The sequence below is a fragment of the Suricata suricatta genome, chromosome 5 (assembly GCF_006229205.1).
Source record: "Suricata suricatta isolate VVHF042 chromosome 5, meerkat_22Aug2017_6uvM2_HiC, whole genome shotgun sequence".
NCBI classification, from domain to species: domain Eukaryota; kingdom Metazoa; phylum Chordata; class Mammalia; order Carnivora; family Herpestidae; genus Suricata; species Suricata suricatta.
In genome coordinates this window covers 140870963-140893051 of record NC_043704.1, presented here as the reverse complement: position 1 = coordinate 140893051, position 22089 = coordinate 140870963, and the positions used below count along the sequence as shown (strand labels likewise).

Here is a 22089-nt window from a genome sequence, read left to right as displayed (position 1 = left end):
GGGGGGGGGGGTGCTTAAAGCCAGACTATATGATCTCAAAAATATCTAGATAAATGACAGTTAGTTGGAACTCGGCTAAAGATTTGTGGATGACAATTTGCCTTTTCCAGTCTCACTTAAGTAATGATTTAAATATTCTGTACATGTAGAATTAAAAATAAAGTTTTTAACACTTTGAAGACTGTAGCACTTTAATATGAAACTATAAAATGACTGTGATTGCTTTGTTATCCACAAGAGGGCGAGCTTATACTTAGACTTTTTTTAAATCTGTTTTTAATTCACATGACTTTAAGGGCAAAAGATTTAGATGTATGTTAAACTTGGTGACCTAGATTTTAGTTTAACCTAGTTTATAAACAGTCTTCATTGAATTGGAAAATGTGTACTAGGCACTGCATTAACACTTCTGTTACAATTACCTTTTATTTTACACGCTTAGCTGTTTTGAATGATTAAATGTGTATGTTATTCTAGGACCTAAACACGGTCTCAGGTATTTTCTTTTCTCCAAGTCAGGTACTGACTTACCATCTCATGACAGTAATTAAATTCTGCTTTTGAACTGTATATTCACATCATGACTGTCTGCATGGATTGGCACATGCACAGCACTTGCACTCACTGCTCTGTAGCCTAAGTCTTTGGGAAACATACGGAATGCCCAGAATTTCAACAGGGAACCAGCAAGGCTTCACACTTAACACAGGTTCCCATGTGAAACATTCGTTGTAGCGCTCATCTCAGATGTTTGCAGGTGAAGTAAAGCGGTGAACTGATTTTGGTGAAGTAATTATTTCACACTTATCTAAAACCTGCAAAAAGCCTGTGATTTTTATAATAGACTGCCGTTCGACAAATGACATTTACAACAGATTAAAACATGTAGATTTTTTCCAAAAGCAGTATAAAGTTTATTCTGCTTCTATTGAAAGAATTGTGATTGGATTGGAATAGAAATATCTTGACAAAAGAGGTATGTAACCTTACATTCCATATAATTGCTTTTGAGCAGATCTGTTACTTCGTAATTAGAATAGGATATTAGATTTAGATACCAAGATGTTATCCCTTGGTTTTTGTTCACAGCTAGATAAAATTTAGGCATTAAGTATCGTTTTGTAATTTTATTTACTTAAATTTACACCAATATCTTTAAGAGGCAGTAATGGTCATTTGAATACTATGAAATCAGTTCTTAATATTTTACATTCTTTTATAGCAAAGAATATATATTGAAGATTTCATTTAGTTGGCAATTAAAAACCTAAAGAAAATTATGAATATCCAAATAATATTTAATGGAAGAATGAACCTTTTAGAGATTAGGTTTAAAATAGCTAATTTGTAACAGCTCAGATAATTGAGGTAAAATACTTTTAATTATGAAAATGAGAGGCATTTGTGAAGTTTTTAATTTCTGGTTCATATAAATCCTCTCTCTCTAGCTTCTTTTCCCTTACCAGGAAATCATCTGGCTCTTTCTGTCTTGTGCTGTCATGTCACATTGGTTTAGAACCAACAATATGAGACAGCCCAGTCAAACATAAAAGAATGGAATGCATGAAACCTAAATTTTATTTTAATATGGGTTTGGGGATACATATTTCAATTCACAATTTCAAAACCAAATAATCAAGAGATAAATACAAATTAAAACTCTATACATGAATAAATATCACTTTTTTTAAATCAGATTTGCAAATGAAGAACATACTCCTTCTTTACTCTAGAAGTATGATAGTAACACCACTGCACATTATAGGTTAGAATAAAAACCTCAATTCTGAGAACTCTAAGAAACTTGGTGATAATACTTCCTTCTTGTTAAATACCCTTCTTTAGGTCAGTAGTATTATTATTGAATAAGATCTTTTTACTTGTCCTAATGCCCTAATTATATTTCAAATACTTGAGGAAGTTTTGTTTCGTTTATATCACCTCAAAACTAATTGCAGCAGAAATGCAGATATACTTATTTCTATTTTAACATCACTCCTTTCTGTCCATAAAGAAAATAAGCATTAACTTTTTTTTAAACCTGTATTTCAGTGATAATATGCAAAATGCATACTGGGAACTGAAGAGAGAAATGTCTAATTTACATTTGGTGACTCAAGTACAAGCTGAACTACTAAGAAAACTGAAAATCCCAACTACAGTCAAGAAAGGCAAGTTCATGTTTGCTGGAAACCACTGATTCCAGCCAAACAGCTTGAAGAGCAACTGGCTACCGTTTCTTATCGAAATCTCATCAGATGATTTGATAAGCCGATTTGATAAGGCGAAGTATATATAGTATTTTCACAGCCCACCTATTCTCTGCTTGGGCTTCGTTCTCATACTGGTCAACTTCACACATAAAGGTGTTGCTGATGTGTTTTTTCTTCGGTACTGTATTCTTTTCCCCTTGTGGCTTTTTTTCTCAGCCAAGTGTTGCTTATGTGTATAAGGCTGAGGTGTTAAGTTTGCTCTAGTTGACCTTTTACCACAACTCGTCCTTATATTAAAAAAAAAAAAAAGACATCAAAAGCTATTTTTCATTCCAGTGCTAGAGAATATATCAAAGACCTAGCTCTTTAAAGTAGTTTTGAAAAAAATAACCTTGATGCCTATGAGTTGTATTCACTTGGTAAACTTAATCGTTCTTCCCGTAAAGGATAGACTGTTCAGAATGGTAACTGTGTTATCCCTCTTTCCCTTCAAGGAAACAAAAAAATTCTCGATTTGCTTTTTCATATTAACTGCTTGGCTGACTGAACGTTCCGAGTTTTGGGCCTAACCTAGTAGTAGTGGCTACTTCACCAAAGCTCTTGCTGCACCGCAGAGAAAATTCCATGCATTCATTCCTTTTATTACATAACAGTTTTATTTCTGAAAAGTTGTATAATATAAATTTGCCTGAAAATTTATTTTGAAGAAGTGAGATGTGACTTTTTGTATTAAAAAAAAATCACCACCACCCCTAATTTAAAATTATATGCACCTTGGATTGTGCCTAGGGAGAGCACAAGAGAAATAGATTTTAGAAATCTCCTCAGGAGTGTTTCCTAGTAGGGAAAAATGAAAACTAAAGTAAAAATCCCTTTCAGTTTCTAGAGCGTTATTTATGAATCAGGCAGGCTCCAACTTAATTTATGGTTCATTTTGCCCTTAAGTTTTCCAGTGGCCAGCGGTACCTATGAGGCAACTGTGTGTCAGTTGGGAGAGGTAAAACTTCTCTCAAAAGGAACGCAGAATACTTTTGCAGGGAGTTCTCAGTGAGGTCTTTGTTTATATAACAGACAGTTTCCAAAGAATAAAAAAAGAGGAGACATGCTCTTCCACATTTGGATTGGCTCATTCCTGTGTCCCTTCTAAGTTGGCAAAGCTTAAAGCTTTTGGTCTGCCAAACCGCAAGTTCTCTAGCACACACTCGGCCCTGGCGGGCTCAAGGCCATGGCTCCTCAAAGCGCGGAGTTCTGCGGTGAGGAGCAAAGACTAGATCATTTTTTCCCCTGACCTGCATAGCACCCCTGTCCAGAAGTTGTTACTTCTAGGTCTTCCCCACTCCTGTCCCTCTTCCCAAGAAAAAAGGCAATGAGCTTATTTTATAATGTGGTTCCATTTCTTCTAAAATTATAGATTCAGTGCGAATTCTTAGCATTTTGCTCTAGTAGGTTGAACTGGAAGGGGACAAAACGCTTAGACTACCATTATGTAGGCTATGGCTAGCTAAATAATCACTTCACCCAGTTTGTTTTCTAAGCCGTTACATGTGCACTAAACAGCAGAAATGTGTGTTTATAAGAAACAACTATTGTTAAATTAAAACTTACTTTGGGCCTCACCAAGTCACAATATAATCATTGCAGAAAAAATTTATTTTGAAGCACCTATGTGAGAAAGACTTGAATAAGCAAAGGAATACTTAAAAACAGCTTAGTTTCCATGGGCCCTTAAAACAGTATGCAGGTTTAGTCACATGACAGTTCTTCATCTGTACTAATGGTTCTATGATACAGGCAGGGCAAGATTCCTATGTCCATTCTGCAGACGAGAGAAGTGACACTTGGAAGCAATAAAGTGACTGAACCTAAAGTCACAATGTCAGTAAATAAGTGATCCAGGATTAGAACTCTGACCATCTGTCATCTGTCTTCTAACCACAGTGCCCTAGTGATTAACTTGGAAATATTCATTTTATTTCCAGTTCTAGATTCTGCCAAATGATGATCACAAATGCCTTGACAACTGACATTTACCCTGTGCTTTCTTTTTAGCCTGTGCCCCAGTAGGGTGCGTGGAAGACCTTGGGAAAGACAGCACAAAACTGCACTTGGCGACTTTTACCGCAACATACAAAAGACGTTCCCCCCTCTCACCAAATGGCAAAACTCTTTGCCACACATCTTCCCCTTTATCGGGAGATATGGAGGTTTTATCAGAGAAAGCAGTTCTCCAATCATGGACAGATAATGAGCGATCCATTCTTCATGATGGCACTAACCTTCACGAACACAACTCTTATGGCAGAAATTCTCTGGAAGATAATTCTTGGGTATTCCCAAGCCCTCCTAAATCAAGTGAGACAGCATTTGGGGAAACTAAAAATAAAACTTTGCCTTTATCCAACCTGCCACCACTGCATTACTTGGATCAACATAATCAAAACTGCCTTTATAAGAATTAATTCTGAAGAGATTTTGTGATTTGGTCATGAGGTTACTGTTGCTTCCCTCAGTAGCTCTCAAGAATTTATGTAGCCGAAAGCAGATTTTGAGTGAAGCTTTGCAGAGTTCCTCAGCACATACGTTTGCACATACTGCCCTCCTCGCCCGGTGTCCCGCTTCCAGGGTGAGCGCTCCCTCCACCTCCGTGTTCCCGCTAAGGATCAGATATAAGCTACCAAGTAATAAATAAGGTGTTTCAAAGAAACGATTCTACCTTTGATAGTAATTGTAAATAACTGCCTCTTGTGTAAAGAATTAGAAGTTTTTAGGAGATGGTTTTATATAGCATGTGAAATGCCTAAATAGCCATTCATAAAAATAAGAGGCCATTAATAATCTGAGAAAAATTGTAAGTTGCTTTAATATACATAAAAGAAATAGCAAAGTGAATAGGTTCTGTTTCTAGTGACCTTACATAAAGACGAAAATTATAGTTGAATTAATATAGGTCATTCTAACTCCATATGCTATTGTGTTTCAAAGTTTAAGACTTAGTAACATTTTGATTAAAAAACGATTTTAAGACTTGAAATAACTTGATCATTGAAACCTACTTTGTCCCAAACTCCCTTCAAATCCTAACTGAAAAAAGTGAGGAAATGGTTGAAAACTATGTGGCGTGTGAACTGTATTAATCCCGCATTATCCACTTAGGAGCAGCAGGAGCATCGTGCAGGCTGCAGTCTGACCTGTGCCTTCAGTCCACAGTAAAGAGCTAAATGTGTAACTGGGTAAAGTCATTTTCTTTGAAGGGTCTATATACCTGCTTGTTATGTAGAGCAACTTAATAAATTGTTAGACTTTGTTTTGAAATGTAAGAGTGATTTTTGACTAACCGAACTAAGAATTTAATTCTATAAACCAAATTTTGTGCTGTATTGATATACTACAATCATGAAATGTCCCCAGACTTCTAAGTGGTCTATCATTTATAGACAAGGATGGCTTCACATGGAAATGCTGTCTAACTTCTTTCAGAGTGGTGGCACTAACACTGTCATATAATACATCAGTTGGCTTATACGTCTTTGGCCTCAGATAAAGTGTCTCATGTAGGAGGCCGTTACCCTTTTTGATAGACAGTTTCAAATATCTGGAACTCCAAAGAATATCTCGGATCTCTTCTGTATTAGCTGAACAGCATACATACATAAACAAGGTTCACCGGTCACAGGTATTTTTGTCTTTCTATTATCTTTCTATTATCTTACTCACGTATTCGGGCTTGTCTGTGATTAATGGAATTGGTGTCAGATGCTGGAATTTATTCTGACCAATGAGCACAGCTGACTCCAGGGAGCACAATCTCCTGCCAAGTAATAGAACAAAACCCAATATGCATAAAACAAATACGAGACTCCAGGCTTTAGCTAAAGGAAGCAAGTAACTGTGTAATAACAAAGCAGCAGGAACTATTTCTCATGTGGCTGCATAGGCTGTGCATCTCCTCTCTAATGTAGCTTACTGCTTTGCCTTTTTTAAAACCAAGGTTGGAAACTTTCCTTTGTAAAAAGTCCTATGACATAATGGCTTAATGTTTTGAATAATGCCAAGAAATTGTTTAATTAAAATAAATTATTTTTGTTTCAAATTATAAGTGAATGAAATATATTAGTTGTTAATTTGATTCACATTACAGGCATTTATCTTGTTAAACCAACTTCTTCCCAGTGGAAAAGATGTTCTTCATCTAACAGGGTAGCTGGCAGACAGGTATGCCGGAAATCAGAGGCTGATGTTCTTTAATTTAAAGCGCTAAATAAATAAAAGACTTGAACCAAAAAATTTATCCAGCCATAAATTACAAAATGTGCACCTGATGATCATCTCCATTCTATGTAAGATTCAAAGAGAAATTCTATGTAAGATTCAAAGGGCCCATCTGTAGTTTATTACCTACTTAAGATGGAAAATTTTGTTGACTTCTTTCATACCACTTGAAACTTGCTCCAAAGGGCTTCCCTCGAAAATTTCTTTAATCTTTAGATTTTTATGAAACCCAGTTTACATAGGAGAGAACACAGGTAGCGACAAAAAGACACTTACACTTACTCCCTCCTCTTGATCTATTAGCAAAAATAAAATTTATATTTTCTCTAATAGGAAACTGAGGTTCTGCCAAATTGAAACCTAATTCCTACACAGAGCAGGGACATCCCTATGTGGAGCACTAGGACACCAAGTAAATAAGGAAGATTTCAAACTTCAAGAACAAAGACTGATGAATTGTAGGAAAATAGTAATGATCTAATCCAAAAAGCTACTTGGGTCAAGGTGGATCTTTAAAGGAAGAAAACCTGGGCAGTCTTAACACTAATACCAGCCAGCGGTAGGAAAGAGCAGCCAAAACAACAAGAGCGGCAGCTGGACCGGTGGGCGCTGGGCAGGGGTGTTCGGAAAGCTGTGACCAATGGGTTCGTTCCTGACAGGGATGAATACAGTGACGTAACCTACCGTCCAGCACCTACGGGGCAGGCGACAACTACATAAATGAATTTCCCACATAAAATTGAAGGTGGTTTCTCTGATTCTCCTCCAGATTATAAATTAGCCACAGATTATATATTTCACTAGCTTCTTAAAGTAATTTATTTGCCTTTTCTTCATTTACATCATTTAAAACCAAGAATTAAGGTCCTGTGCTCTAGGAAATGTACCAATACCCAAAGACCAACAAAGGTCTATAGGCTTGTTTACTCCTATAGTATGTGGTCTCTAGGTTTCTAAATTTGCTTTTCTTTGGTCTGTTCTAGTAATCTTCCTTTTGATCTGTGGCCTAGCAAAATGTGGTTTCTGTGGGTTTCAAAGAAGAGTAAAATAGTTCTTTATGGAATTTGAACATCAGTTCTTTAGGGTCCTATGTCCTTTAAAAAAAAAATCTCAGATCGTTCCATGGGATTGGGGCCAAAGTTAAATCTTGTCCTAGTAGGGAGTAATTTCTATTTGTGATTTTAATGAGAACTATGTAAATATATATAAATTTTACTTACTTGGAAACTGGTTGCAGTGGCTATCGTGAAGAGTTAACAGTTCATGGAGGAAAAATAGAGCAACTTTTTTTTTTTAATTTTTAAAAATTTATTTTTGAGAGACAGTGTGAACAGGGGAGGGAGAGGGGAGACACAGAATCTGAAGCAGGTTCTAGGCTCTGAGCTGTCAGCACAGAGCCCGACACAGGGCTCGAACCCACGAACTGTGAGATCATGACTCGAGCTGAAGCCGGACCTTAACCGACTGAGCCACACAGGTGCCCCGAGGGCAACTTTTAATATAAAAGTTCAACCTTTGACCAAATTACTGCACTCCGTTTTCTTAGCTCCTGAAATCATTAAACTATTTTCAATAGCCAAACAGGTCAAAGAACATAATAGTTCAATTTTAGAAAATTTTGCATAAAGTATGTAAGTAAAATTAATTCATGTATAAGTGCTTCATCTGTGTGTCCAAATAATCCTTTACTACTACTACTACTAACCATGGCACTGTCCACATAACCTTCACAGTAACCTTCACGATGAGAAGATTCCCATGGTTGGATAGCTAGTGATGGAACCAGAAGGACTCTGCTATCCCGAGTCGCTACTCACACCTCTGACGGCTCCTGCTTTCCTGTGGTTACTTGTGCTCTGTGATTAGTCTGTACACTGGAATAGAGGAATCTAAGGTCTATACAGAACCCTGAAAATCAGTATCACTGTTTAGAGAAATGCAGTAGTGGAAAAACTTACCAAGACTCCACAATGGCCAGGCAGACCATATCTCATTTCACTGTTCACTCCTCCCATCCCTTTTGATAAATTTAACTGTGACATTTTTTAAAACCTTTATTTCAGATCAAGTTAGTATTTCCATAATTTGGGGTAAAGCAAACACTGGAGTCCACTGTTTCTGGTAATAATGATTTCCATGAATACGAGAGCCTTCAAGTATCTCTGCGTATTTGCCTACATGCTCGTGGGAAGCTTCTGTAGCCTTTTCTTGGTAGGAATTCCAGTTTTTCTGAATTCTTCCCTTTCCTTCAGGTATTCCATTTTGCATTCTTCATAAAAGGCCGGGTCATTATAACTAAAATAAGGAAATGAATATATCCTTTTAAAATGAAACTTGGCAAGCATTTACAAGAAGCTTACTTTAATAATATTCAGACATTTCATCAGGTATAATCTTTACTAAGAAATGGTCATAAACACGTTGTAGACATTAGGCTATCAAAGTAGTTTGAGGGAGAAAAAAAGACCTAGTGGTCCATTAAAAAAAATTTTTTTAATAGTTTATTGTCAAATTGGTTTCCATATAACACCCAGTGCTGTTCCCCACAAGTGCCCCCCACCATGACCATCACCCCCTCCCTCCCTCCCCCTCCCACTAGTGGTTCATTTTTGACCGGTGCTGTCCTAGGACAGAGCAATCCGAAGACCAGGAGGCCACGGTGCTCCGGAGCAGACCATGAACGCTGTGCCAGAGGTGTGACCAGTGCGCCACGGGAAATATGGGGAGGCCGTGGGAAAAGGGGAGATGTCGAGCAGAAACCTGAGCTGCATTTTGAAGGACAAACAGAAATCCACATGGAAGGTCCACTGGGAAAAGGCACACAGATGAGGGAAAACTGACACATCAAGAACTGCACCCCTAAAGCTGATTGTGCGCACAAGAAAAAGGGCCTGGGATGAATCCAGACTGGGAAAGGGCCGCATCACGAAGGTCATGTTATGCGACGCCAAGAAGTTGAAGTCTATCCTGAAGGCAGTGGGCCACTACTAACAGAAGAACTCGAAGATCAGTTTTGTGTCTTAGTCACTGACAACACCTGACAGGCCAGAAGAGGGTAGCAAGGTTAGAAGCAGGATGCCCAGTAAGCAAACTGCTAAAATAATCCAGCCAAGAATGAGGAAGGCCCTCCGCTACAGGAGGAGCGGCTGTGATGAAACGGACGAGATAGATACAGGGGAGAGGTAGGAAATAAAAATGGGAAAGGACCATTTAGAGCTAGGAGACCAGGAAAATTCTAAACTCTAGACACATGATGCAGGAGAAGGAAAAGGAGGGGGAGTTCGGTTTTGGATCTGAAGAAAGTAGCGGAGAAATGTCATGACCTAAGGAAGTAACCAAATTCGTGGGTCCAAACCAAGCTCTTGCAGACCTCAGCACGAGAAGAAGTAAGAGATGTTGGAGGAGCCGGAAAGAGGGGAAGGGCAGCCAGGCAGAAGAGAATTTTAAGGGGCTTCCGGAGAGGGAGGTCAAGGGGAAGAGCCAGGACTGAAATGCTATTCACTGGACTCGGCCACCAAGAACCCACTGGAGCCTGTGGGAGAAGCCGTCTCGGTGGAAGGGGGCAGAAGTCAGGCTGCAGCTGACGAAGGATGAAGGAAGACGTCACCGGCAGAAACAACCTCCGTTTATGTTTCAAGACGCCCGCTGCAGCGACGAGAGGGCGGGCGGTGGCCTTCATTGCATGGAGTGTCAACAGTAAGGGAAGCAGAGCACTTTCTTACTCAAAGATGAAGAAACACTTAGGGTGTGTGGAGAATTAAGGTCAGGTAAAATCCTTAACTCCATTTAGCAGATGTCATAACCTTCTTTGTTTCCTTCACTGCTTTTCTCTCTTCTAAAGAGAAGCAGCCTCCTCCAACCTCTCCCCAGAACAGACTAGAACCTCTTATTTTTTCCTATTTCCAAGGAGTAAAAAAGGAAGGATATTTAAATAACTAATATTCAGATAACAAAAGCTAACAAACTATTTTTAAAAAGAGCTACCATCCTTGACCACCCACGGCGCACCAGGCACTGCTGTCGTGAGTTTACACACAGTCCCTCCCAGCCACTGCACGAGGAGTCACTTCCCATCGTCCACGAGGAGCCCCCGCAAGTTCATGCCGCCGGCCAGGCTCCGGCTGGACCAGGAGGGAAGCCCCACTGCTCTCCCCGCGGTCCGCCTCCTGCGCCTCCGCTCCAGTGAGGCCCATCTGGGAGAGACGGATAATGTGCAAACTAAGAACAATTATTATGACTGAAACTGAGGTGTAAACACTCTTTAATACATAAGAAAAGAATTTAACAAATTCAGTCACAAGGAAGTTTGACCAGCTCACCGATCCATTACACATCTCTTGGGAGCACGAGGGGACAGAAAGGGAAGACAGGTCACAGAAGGCCCTCTTAATCCTCTGTGATGAAACGCTCAGTGCAGGTCCTGGCCCATATAAATAAGGGTGTGTTTCCTCCTCTTAAGTCTCCTAACTACAGAATTTTTTTCTAAGTTTGCACATTTTAAATTTATATGTACATTATTTACTATCGTTGAAAACGGGCCCCTGGGTGGCTCAGTCCATTAAGAGTCCCATCAGGTCAATGATCTCACAGTTCGTGAGTTCGAGCCCCACATTAGGATCTGCACTAGTGGTGCAGAGCCTGCTTGGGATTCTCTGCGCCCCTCCCCTCCCCACCTTCTTTATCTCAAAATAAGTAAATATTAAAAAAATTATCTAATTCCCTAATAAGGAAGCATCAAACCATGCTGGCCTGCATGTTCCACAGGCTAGAGCAGCAGTTATAGATGGAAATAAGAGATGATCAAACCGAGACCGCAGAGCTGCCAATGAACAATACCGAAGAATTCCGGGGAGGGTAGAACGTGGGGAGATACAGCAGAAAGCGCTCGCTCTCAGAGAGCTTGCCAAGCTTTACTTTAGTATTTAAGTAAATGTCAGCGAATATGATATTTAAGTATTTTTAAATTGATTAGCCTCAAAAATCAAAATTTACCTCTGTATTGCAACTTTCCCAGGAATTGAATTATATTAATCCCCCAAGTCACCAGGCTGACAAATCCTCTAATTCAGGTACATTTTCATTAGAGGAGACAAATATAAACCCATCTAGAATCTGTTCTGTAGATCAAGTATTCATGAAAAGGAATTTGCTAAGTCATGTGAAAACTCCTGTGTTTTTGTTTGCCAATCTCGTATTTTTAATCGGATACAACACTGACGCGCAACTCGGCAAGACCTCTCATAAATCTGTGGCTTGGTCTGTAACAAACCGAAATCTCAGACTCAGCTAGCAATGTCAAAGTCTGACAAAGTAAAGAATCTAGTACACGTAACGAGTTAAACAACACACTCTTACCTACCACGTGAATTACACACAGAGAAGCGCAGACAATGTGGTGATTACTTACTGAGCAGTTAGACATTCTTTCAATGCAGAATTTTCTTTCCGGCATTTTACTACCATCAGGACTCCAGAGGCCTTGCAACATTTGGTAAAATCTGAAAAAAATGTGGAAAGAAGAAAACAACTTACGGTTACATCAGAATAATGTTTAAGGCTCTAAAATACCCATCCACTGAACGGCTCTCATCTAGCCTGTGCACGCCCTCCGCGAGGGACGCGCGAGCCAGGGCCAGCGCTGTTAGCTCTGCAGAAAGAAGGGACTCTGACAGCGGGCGGGGGTGGTCTCTGAGACGCTTCGTGGAGAGAGAAGGGACGTAGAGAAGGAAGGTTTCTGAGAGAGGAAAGGGGTCTCTTTAAAAGGAACGAGTAGGGAAGGAGAGTCAAAGGGGAGTTGTTTCCAGGCCGGGCATCCGGCGTCTAGTTGGGCGCGTCTCCCGCTGGCATCAGGGCACCCTGTACACGGCCCGGCCGCGGCGCCTTAACTTCTGCCACCAGAGCTCCCACTCCGTTCCCAAGGCAACCCGCAGACGCCCCTGAAACGTCAAGTAGCTTCCTGTCACATCTCCATTCCAGGGGTCTGCCTCTTGGACGGCGCTGGCCCCGGGCACCCGTCTCCTTCGCCGCCCGCCAGCCCGGGGCGGCCCGGGGCCCTGGTCCAGTGGCTGCTGGTCAGACTCGGGCCTACTCTTCCTCCAGGACAGCGCGCGAGGCCGCAGTCACTCTCCTGTCGGGTCCTTCCTCCCGGCCACCGGCTCTCTAGTCTCAGCTCCGCCATCTCCGATCCGCTGCAAGTGGCCAACCGGGGCGGACTGAACTACGAGATCATTCTCACGAAGAAGCCGGAGGTAAAACAATGTTTTCTGAGTGTCTTTTATCACTCCTTTAACACAAAGTTACCAAGATTTCCCTCTTTTCTTGGGCTGTGCATTAGCCTTCCAGTTACTGAACAACAGAATTTGTAGTTATCTTAAAGCAAGAGGTCGTCCGGGGGTCTCCGTGGAGACACATAACAGGCAACAAAACATTTTCCAGCCTCAAGCAAACTGGAAACAACTGAGACTTACGAGCTGTATAAACCTGATGAGGGCTGTGCTGGGCAGGAGCCCTGGAGCACAGGCGTCCGCATCTACGTGAAGCGTCACAGCGGCGCTGAGGGCCACGTGGCAGAACGGGGACAATGACCAGAGAGCCGGAAATGACTACTTCACACGGTCTCGTGCGTGTGACCACATGGAACCGGGGGCGACATGCAGTACACGCCACATCAAGGACGCGGGATCAGCTGGTTCTCTGGCCTCAGCGACCCCACCAGTGGCCCCCTGACTCCCGGGCCCAGTTGGGCATCTTCCTTCCTTCAGCTACAAATAGTTTTTTTTAAATATTTTTAAAATGTTTTTTATTTATTTTTGAGAGACGAGAGACAGTGCGAGCAGGGGAGGGTCAGAGAGAGAGGGAGACACAGAATCTGAAGCAGGCTCCAGGCTCTGAGCTGTCAGCACAGAGCCTGATGCGGGGCTCAAACCCACGAACCATGAGATCATGACCTGAGCCGAAGCCGGACGCTTAACCGACTGAGCCACCCAGGCGCCCACCTCAACTACAAATAGTCTTGTTCCTCTCTGCGCAGGAGCCGGGCTCATGAGCCAAATCAGACCAAAGGAATTTCCTTCGTGCTCTCTGACTAAAGACTCCCTACAACTCGAAAGGCAAATCAGACTCACAATCAGTTTATTAGTGGCGATCCTGAGGGGTGGCCACATGGCTATCAAAAAGTCCAGTAAGGGGACGCCTGGGTAGAGGGCTCTGTCAGTTAAGTGTCCGATGTCAGCTCAGGTCATGATCTCGTGGTTTGTGAGTTCCAGCCCCATGTCGAGCTCTGTGCTGACAGCTCAGAGCCTGGAGCCTGCTCTCTGTGTCTCCCTCTCTCTCCGCCCCTCCTCTGCTCACGCTCTTTCTCTCGCAAAAATAAACATTAAAAATTTAAAAAAAAAGTCCATTAACTTTCACTCTGGAATGTCATCAGCATTCCTACATGTAAATTCTCTAGTTATATGATTACTAAGATCTACCTTCCTACAAGCAACGGTTAGGACTCCCAATAAAAACTAAGACCCGGGAAATCCTCAAAAAGACTATGTACATAACGTTAACCCAGAAGGGACTAAATCTGGATAAGGGCTTCCTGGAGGGAACTGCCATGCTCCATGGTGATGACCCATGAGCCTATTCCCTGGCATCACCCGACCTCACTAGACACTCACTAGACCAAACCAGCTCACGGTTCTAGATAATGTCTAGAGAAGATCATTTAGCGTCTTGAATTTGCCTGATGAAAACGTGCTGGCCAAAACCCGCCTTTCCTGGAAAACACAAACACAATAGCTATTAAAGCGTCCACTTTCTGAGTATAACAGACCCAATACTTTTTACATTTGATAAATTCGTAACAGAATACTTAGACACTGTATTATTTTCAGATTCATTTTCCATAATATGAATAAAAATGTTCTCAGGAGTTGATGCAAGGTAGCATTTCTGTGTTCTGACCACCATAAAGACACAGTCTATATTTTCACACTTGTCCAAATCTCTTCAGGGATGTCTGTGACTGGCCTAAGGCCTCAAGCCGTTTGTGAGGTTTCTGTCACTTGTTTAGCAACAAGATTTTAATGAGGATCTTTCTTTCACACCATATTAGCATACATTCCTATAATAATGATGTTGCTAATACTGCTAACTGATTTCTGAAATGATATTCTAGGACAATTTAAATTCTTTGTCTTTCAGTGTTAAGTTAAATGGTATAAAGCTTGCATGCCTATATAACAATATTACTAGTAAAGATTATGAAAATAAAATTTCCTTTATTTAAGTACATCTTAAGGAAATGCAAATGAAAATCAATAAACAGTGAGAACAGAGAGATTGCTAAAAAGTTATTTCAAAATTCAAAAAAGGTACTCTTAAAAATAACATTCAAGACTTTTTTTGTTAAACATGTCAAGAACATGGGGCGCCTGGGTGGCTCAGTTGATTGACTGTCTGACTTTGGCTCAGGTCATAATCTCATGGTTCGTGAGTTCAAGCCCTATGTTGGGTTCTGTGCTGTCAGCCCAGAGCCTGGAGCCTGCTTCGGATTCTGTGTCTCCCTCTCTCTCTCTGCCCCTCCCCCACTCACACACTATCTGCCTCTCTCAAAAATAAACATTAAAAAAGAATGTCAAAACCATGATATCTATTCTTCTCAAAATATTCAAAAAACAATAGAAGAGGAAGGAAAACTTCTAAATTAATGATATAAAATCAGTTTTATTACCCTGATGCCAAAACCAGAGAAAAGACACTACAATAAAGTTAAACTACAGGCCAATCTGATGAACCTAGATACAAAAATCCTAAAAAAAAAAAAAAACAACAACAAACTAATTTCAACAATACATTTAAAAATGTACTACAATCTAGTGAGATTTATTACAGAGATACCAGAGTGGCTCACTACTCACAAACCAATGTGATACATCACGTTAACAAGACAAAGGAATTAAAAACCATATGATCATCTCAACAGATGCAGAAAAAGCATTTAAGAAAATGCAACAACTGTTTATAATAAAACCTGTCAACAAAGAAGGTTCAGAGAGACCGTCCCTCGACGTAATAAGGTGACATATAAAAATCCCATGGCTAACATCATACTCAATGGTGAAAAACCAAGAGCTTTCCCTCTACAATCAGGAACAAGACAAGGATGTCTACTCTTACCATGTTTATTCAACACAGTACTCAAGTCCTAGCTGTAGCAATCAGACAAGAAAAAGAAATAAAAGGCATCCAAATTGTTAAGGAAAAATAAAACAGTCACTATTTGCAGATGACCTGATTCTGTATATAGAAGACCCTACATTTTCCACCAAAAACCTGTAACAAGTAAATTGATTCAGTAAACTTGCAGGATACAAAACTAACACACAGAAATTGGCTGAGTTTCTATCCACTGATAATGATTTAACAGAAAGAGAAAAGTATCCCATTTACAAATGCACCAAAAAGAACAAAATATTTAGGAATAAACTTAACCAAGGAGGTGAAAGACTTGTACCCTGAAAACTGTAACACACTGAGGAAAGAAACTGAAGACGACACAAACAAACAGAAAGATTTCCCATGCTCCTGCGTTGGAAGAATACTGTTGAAATGCCCATGCTATGCAAACCCCACACAAGCCCGACCAAAACACCAGCAGCATTTTTCACAGAACTAGAACAAGTAATCTTAATACTGATACAGAACCACAAGGAACCTGAATAGACAAAGCAATCTTGAGAAACAAGAACAAAGCTAGATCACAATTCCAGATTTAAAGATATGCTATAATATAGCTTTAATAATCAAAACAGTACGGTACTGGCAGCAAAACAGAAACACAGATGAGTTCAACAGAATAGAGAGCCCAGGAATAAATCCACACTTAAATGGTCAATTAATCTTTGACAAAAGAGGCAGGAACGTGCAATGGGGAAAAGACAATCTCTTCAACAAATGACACAGGAAAACTGGACAGCTACATGGAAAAGAATGAAACTGGACCACTTTCTTATGCCATGCACAAAAATAAACTCAAAATACATGACTAAAGACCTCAATGTGAGACCTTAAACCATAAAACTTCTGGAAGAAAACATTAGCAGTAATCTCTTTGACATCATCCTCGGCAACATTGTTTTTAGATATGTCTCCTGAGGCAAAGGAGACAAAAGAAATAAACTATTGGGACTACATCAAAATAAAAGGCTTTTGCACATGAAAGGAAACCATGAGCAGAATGAAAAGGCAACCTATTAAATGGGAGAAGGTATTTGCAAAAATCTAGTGTTTAAAAGACTTAAAAAGCTTGAGGGGAATATTCAAGATTCATTATCTCCTTTTATTAGAGTATAAATTAATGGCAATAAGATGTGATTCCAACAAAGAGCACTTAGTATGTAGGCCTTGGAACAGAGATGACTTCTACTTATGGGAAACCAAAGGGCAAAGACACATAGTATTGGGCAGGGTCTACAATGGCTCCTGGAGATTTTCTAGAGAGGACTGTGGAATAGGAAGGTCCTAAGCTCACCTTGTCCCACGGATACTAGATAACACTCACGTCAGGATGAATAACCCAGACAATGTCCCCAAGACTGGCAGAACAAACCCCACATTAAAGAAGAGGGGAGGAAGGGTGAAGACACAGTCAGGAGCGAAATGGACTTGTGGAACTGCCCACTGGAGGGAGAGATGCCATGGGGTGTGGGGAGGGAGGAGAAACAGACTCATATTGGGGTGCCCACATGGGAAAGAAAAATCCCCATAACATTTGGCTTTGAAACCCAATGGCCCAATTTTTATGAGTTCTTACAATCAGCAGAGCTTAATACCAAGAATATGAAAAGTCAGCAGGCGCAAGCTCTGGGAGAGCTGAGAGGGCAAAAGCAAATGGAGTCCCTTATCCTTAAAGAGACAGTACAACAAAGAGCCCTGAAGGGATGCAGCTTAGAAGCAGCAGTTTGAAAATTGTCTGGGGTTGGGGCGCCTGGGTGGCTCAGTCAGTTAAGCGTCTGGCTTCAGCTCAGGTCATGATCTCACAGTTCGTGGGTTCAAGCCCCGCGTTGGGCCATGTGCTGACAGCTAGCTCAGAGCCTGGAGCCTGTCTTCAGATTCTGTCTCTCCCTCTCTCTCTGACCCTCCCCTGCTCGCACCGTTTGTCTGTCTGTCTCTCTCAAAAAAGAAAGAAAACATAAAAAAAAAATTGTCTGGGGCCAAGAGAGAGTTACTTTACTCATCTTACAGCTTGTCCTGGAGGGACAGAGATGGCTGGGGGCCTCCTCCAGGGTCAGAGGAGCTGGTGGAACCAGTTCCCTCCCCTCCGCCCCCTCATATAAATACAAGGCCACCGGTGGGAACTAGCCTGGCACCAACACGTGCCACCTAACCTGGTAAAGCACTCCATCCTCCCTCCCACCGCAGCGCTGCTCCCTCCGGCTCCGGGCCTGGGCACATCCAGAACAGCACCACCAGCCAGGACTGTGCAAGCAGCGGTGACGGGGCCCAGCACGACTCCAAAGTGACCCCCGTCCTGGGGAGAAGGGAAGACAGCCACACACACTAGTCTGAATGCAGCAGTGGGGTGGGGGCAGACGGATTGCAGGTCCCCCCCCACCAACAGAAAGATTCTCAGGGGCAACACAGGGGAAACTCCTGCAGCTGGTGCTACTGGCTCTCTGGCAGACACCCGGTCTGACTCAACCCAATGCCACGGTGGCCCCCGACGGGTTCATGACCACCACAGGAACCAAACGCTGCCCACAACAGGCAGAGAGAGCTACTGCAGACTAATGGACTGAAGGAAAGGGCGCCAAGCCATGACACTGGGACGCACATGACACACACAGGAGATGCCCCCGAGGTGCCAGGCTGCAGGGAACTGGGGCCGCCGCACTGCAGGGCACACAGGGCCTCTTCTTCACTGGCCATTACTTTTAAGAGCTGGAAACAGCACTGATTTTCCTGACACACAGAAACAGAGTTACACACTGAGGACAAAGAAAAATGTCCCAAATGAAGGAACAAAACCACAGCAAGAGACCTAACGAAAATGGAGAAAAGCACCATGACTGATAGAGAATTTAAAGTAATAAATCATAAAAGGTACTCACTGGACTTAGGAGTAGTAGACCTCAGTGAGACTCTTAGCAAAGACACAGAAAAACATAAAGAAACATTCAGAGATGAAGACCTCAACAAATGAAATGAAAACTACACAAGACAGAATAAATAGTAGGCTACAGGAAGCAGAACGAACCAGAAACCTGGAGGACAGACTAATGGAAAGCAATCAAGCTGAGCAGATGAGAGGAAAAAAAAGTTACGAATGAAAACAGACTTCGGGAACTCAGCGGCACCATCAGGTAGAGTAACACCCACATTACAGGGATATCAGAAGGGGACAAGGAAGAAAAGGGGCAGGAAATACACTTGAAGGGAGAAGAGCTGACAACTTCCCAATTACGGGGAAGGAAACAAATCCAGACTGAGGTGGCACAGCACAGCCACGACAAAACTAACCCAAGGAATTCTGCAACAAAACACAGAATAATTAAAACGGAAAGAAGTAGCAATAAAGAGAGAATTTTTTTGTTTATTTATTTATTTTTTTAACATATGCAATTATTTTCCATCATTTACCCTACAGTAGTTACAATTACACTCAAAACAGAAAAGCAAAGTAAAAAATCAAAACCCCAACTTCTGTTTCATGTAATTAGACGTATACAGAAATTAGAAGGTTAAGTACCAACTAGTTAATCACCTAATGTCACAGCTCTCTGAAGTGACAATCATTATATAGCCAGCTTATCTATGATACATTCAAGATACATGATACAATTTATTACTTGCCTATAAGCTATAACACAGCCTGCTTAATACCTTTCCTTAAATTCCACCTCTATACTACAATATACTTGAGGTCCATGCAAAAAAGTAGCTGCCTTTTATGTAGGAAATGGATGATTAAGTCTTTGGTGTTGTAAAAGCAACTTCATTTAAACATAACCACCCCCACCACCAAAAAAAGAAGAGGAAAAAAAAAAAGTAATGAAAATAATAAGGGAAAAACCCAAGACATACTTCCTAGGGGGGAAAATAAAACAAAAAAACAAAAAAACAAACAAAAAAAACCCCCCAGCATGGGCGCCTGGGTAGCTCAGTCGGTTAAGCCTCCGACTTCAGCTCAGGTCAGATCTCACGTTCGTGGGTTCGAGTCCCGCATCAGGCTCTGTGCTGACAGCTAGCTCAGAGCCTGAAGCCTGCTTCAGGTTCTGTGTCTCCTTCTCTCTGCCCCTCCCCCTCTCATGCTCTGTCTCTCTCTGTATCAAAATGAAAATAAAACATTAAAAAAAATTAAAAAAAAAACCCAGCATGTAATTTCTGTCCTTGACGGAATGTATTAAATAAGCAAACACCACCAACAAGCAAAACAAGTACTACAATGTAAAAACATTAAAAAAAAAAAAGAAAACCCTCTCACATGCATAAATGAAAGATTGCACACAAAGAACTCACATCTTTTCAAGCTTCAATAGTAAATATTTTGCTACTATGTATTAAATACTGCATGCTTTGCCCAAGCTAAGATGAAACCACATCATAAATCAATAAGCATTTTGCATTTTCTTTCATTATACACTCAAAGTCATGCCTACAGCACCTCTAAACATTTAAAAGCACCAAGAGGAAGCAAAACAGTTACATACAAAGGCAACCCCAAAAGACTATCAGCTAATTTTTTAGCAGAAACTTTATAGGCCAGAAGGGAGGGGCATGATATATTCAAAATGCTGAAGGAAAAAAACAAAAACACAAAACCTGCAGCCAAGATTACTCTATCCAGCAAAGCTATCATTCAGAATAGGAGAGATAAGGAGTTTCCCAAACACAAGTTAATGGAATTAATTACCACTAAACCAGCCATACAAGAAATGTTAATAGGCCTCCTTGAGTGGAAAGGAAATACCATAAGCAGGAATAAGAAAAGGAGAGAGCATAGGGGCCCCTGGGTGGCTCAGTAGGTTGAGCTCCTGACTCTTGATTTCAGGTCAGATCATAAAGACAGGGTTTAGGATTGAGTCCCATGTTGAGCTCCATACTGAGCATGGAGCCTGCTTGTGACGCTCATTCCCTATGTCCTTCTCCCTGGCTCATGTGCTGGCTCGCTCTCTCTAAAGTAAAAAGAAAAAAAAAAAGGTTAAAAAAGAAGAAAAAAGTGGAGAGCACAAAAACAGTAAAAATATGTAGATCTGTCAAAAGCAGTTAAGGGACTCACAAAATAAAAGGATGTAAAGAATGAAACCATATACCTAAACACTGAAGGGAGAGGGAGGTATAAAGAATGAGTTCAAACTTAAGCAACCATAAACTTAATATAACATAGGTTAAGATGTTAGATACATATTAATATAGCATATAGCACAAAATGTCATATACAAGCCAAAAATAAAAAACCAGTAATAGATATTCAAAAAAATAAAGAGAAAGGAATCCAGATATAATACTAAAGAAAGCCAAATAATCATGAGAAAGCAAGCGAAGGAACAAAGAACTACAAAAACAACCATAAAACAAGTAACAAAATAGCAATAAGTACATACCTCTAAATAACTACTTTGAATATATATAGAATAAAGGTTCCAATCAAAGACATAGGTGATAGACTAGATAATAAAACAAGACCCATGTACATACAGTCTTATTCCAGATCTAAAGACAGATGCAGTTTGAAAGTGAAGAAAACAGAGAAGCATTTATCATCCAAATGGATGTGAAAGGAAACCAGGGAAGCAATACTTCTATCAGACAAAATGGACATGAAAACAAAGGTTGTAATAAGAGACTAAAAAGAGCCCTAATCATAAAGGGGACAATTCAACAGGAAGATGTAACAACTATAAATATCCATGCACTTAACATGGAAGCACCCAAATACTAAGACAGTTAATAACAGACATAAAGGAATAATCAATAGTAATGCAATAATAGTAGGGGGCTTTAATGGCTCACAGCAATGGACAGATCATCCGAACAGAAAATCAACAAGGAAACTGCGGCTTTGAATGATATATTGGACCAGGTGGATCTAACAGATGTATTCAGAACATTCCATTCTAAAACAGCAGAGTACATTCTTTTCAAGTGAACATGGAATATTCTCCAGAAGAGAGCAAATATAAGGCCACAAAACAAGTCTCAACAAACTTTCAAAGACGGTAGTCATATCATGTATCTTTTCTGACCACAATGCTATGAAACTAGAAACAAACTTCAAGTAAAAATCTGAAGAGTACAGATATATGGAGATTAAGTTGCATGTTACTAAACAATGGGTGTGTCAACCTAGAAATCAAAGAAGAATTCAAAAAACACATGGAGACAAATGAAAACCAACAGTTCAAAATCTTTAGAATACAGTAAAAGTGGTTCAAAGAGCGAAGTTTGTAGCAGCACAGGTCTACCTCAAGAAGCAAGAAAAATAAACAACTTAACCTTACACCTCAAGGAACTAGGAAAAGAACAGACAAAATCCAAAACCAGTAGAAGGAAAGATACAATAAAGATCAGAGCACAAGTAAATGAAATAGAACAGATCAATGAAACCAGGAGGTGGTTC

The 22089-nt window shown here is 40.7% G+C and overlaps 2 protein-coding genes across 3 annotated transcripts in view; one reads left to right on the top strand and one right to left on the bottom strand.

The window, feature by feature from the left end:
* AZI2 (5-azacytidine induced 2) overlaps nucleotides 1-6306 on the top strand; it is a 35320-nt gene extending 29014 nt beyond the window's left edge. For both annotated transcript variants that reach the window (XM_029940375.1, XM_029940374.1), the window contains exons 7-8: nucleotides 2053-2171; nucleotides 4263-6306. In XM_029940375.1, the coding sequence (XP_029796235.1) occupies nucleotides 2053-2171; nucleotides 4263-4672 (529 nt within the window). In that variant the 3' untranslated portion in view covers nucleotides 4673-6306. The remainder of the gene's footprint in view (nucleotides 1-2052; nucleotides 2172-4262) is intronic.
* Nucleotides 6307-8520: 2214 nt separating this feature from the next.
* CMC1 (C-X9-C motif containing 1) overlaps nucleotides 8521-22089 on the bottom strand; it is a 73899-nt gene continuing 60330 nt past the window's right edge. Inside the window, exons 3-4 of the mRNA XM_029940373.1 lie at nucleotides 11890-11980; nucleotides 8521-8777 (exon numbers count right to left, since the gene is read on the bottom strand). Coding sequence (XP_029796233.1) covers nucleotides 8657-8777; nucleotides 11890-11980 — 212 coding nt within the window. The 3' untranslated portion in view covers nucleotides 8521-8656. The remainder of the gene's footprint in view (nucleotides 8778-11889; nucleotides 11981-22089) is intronic.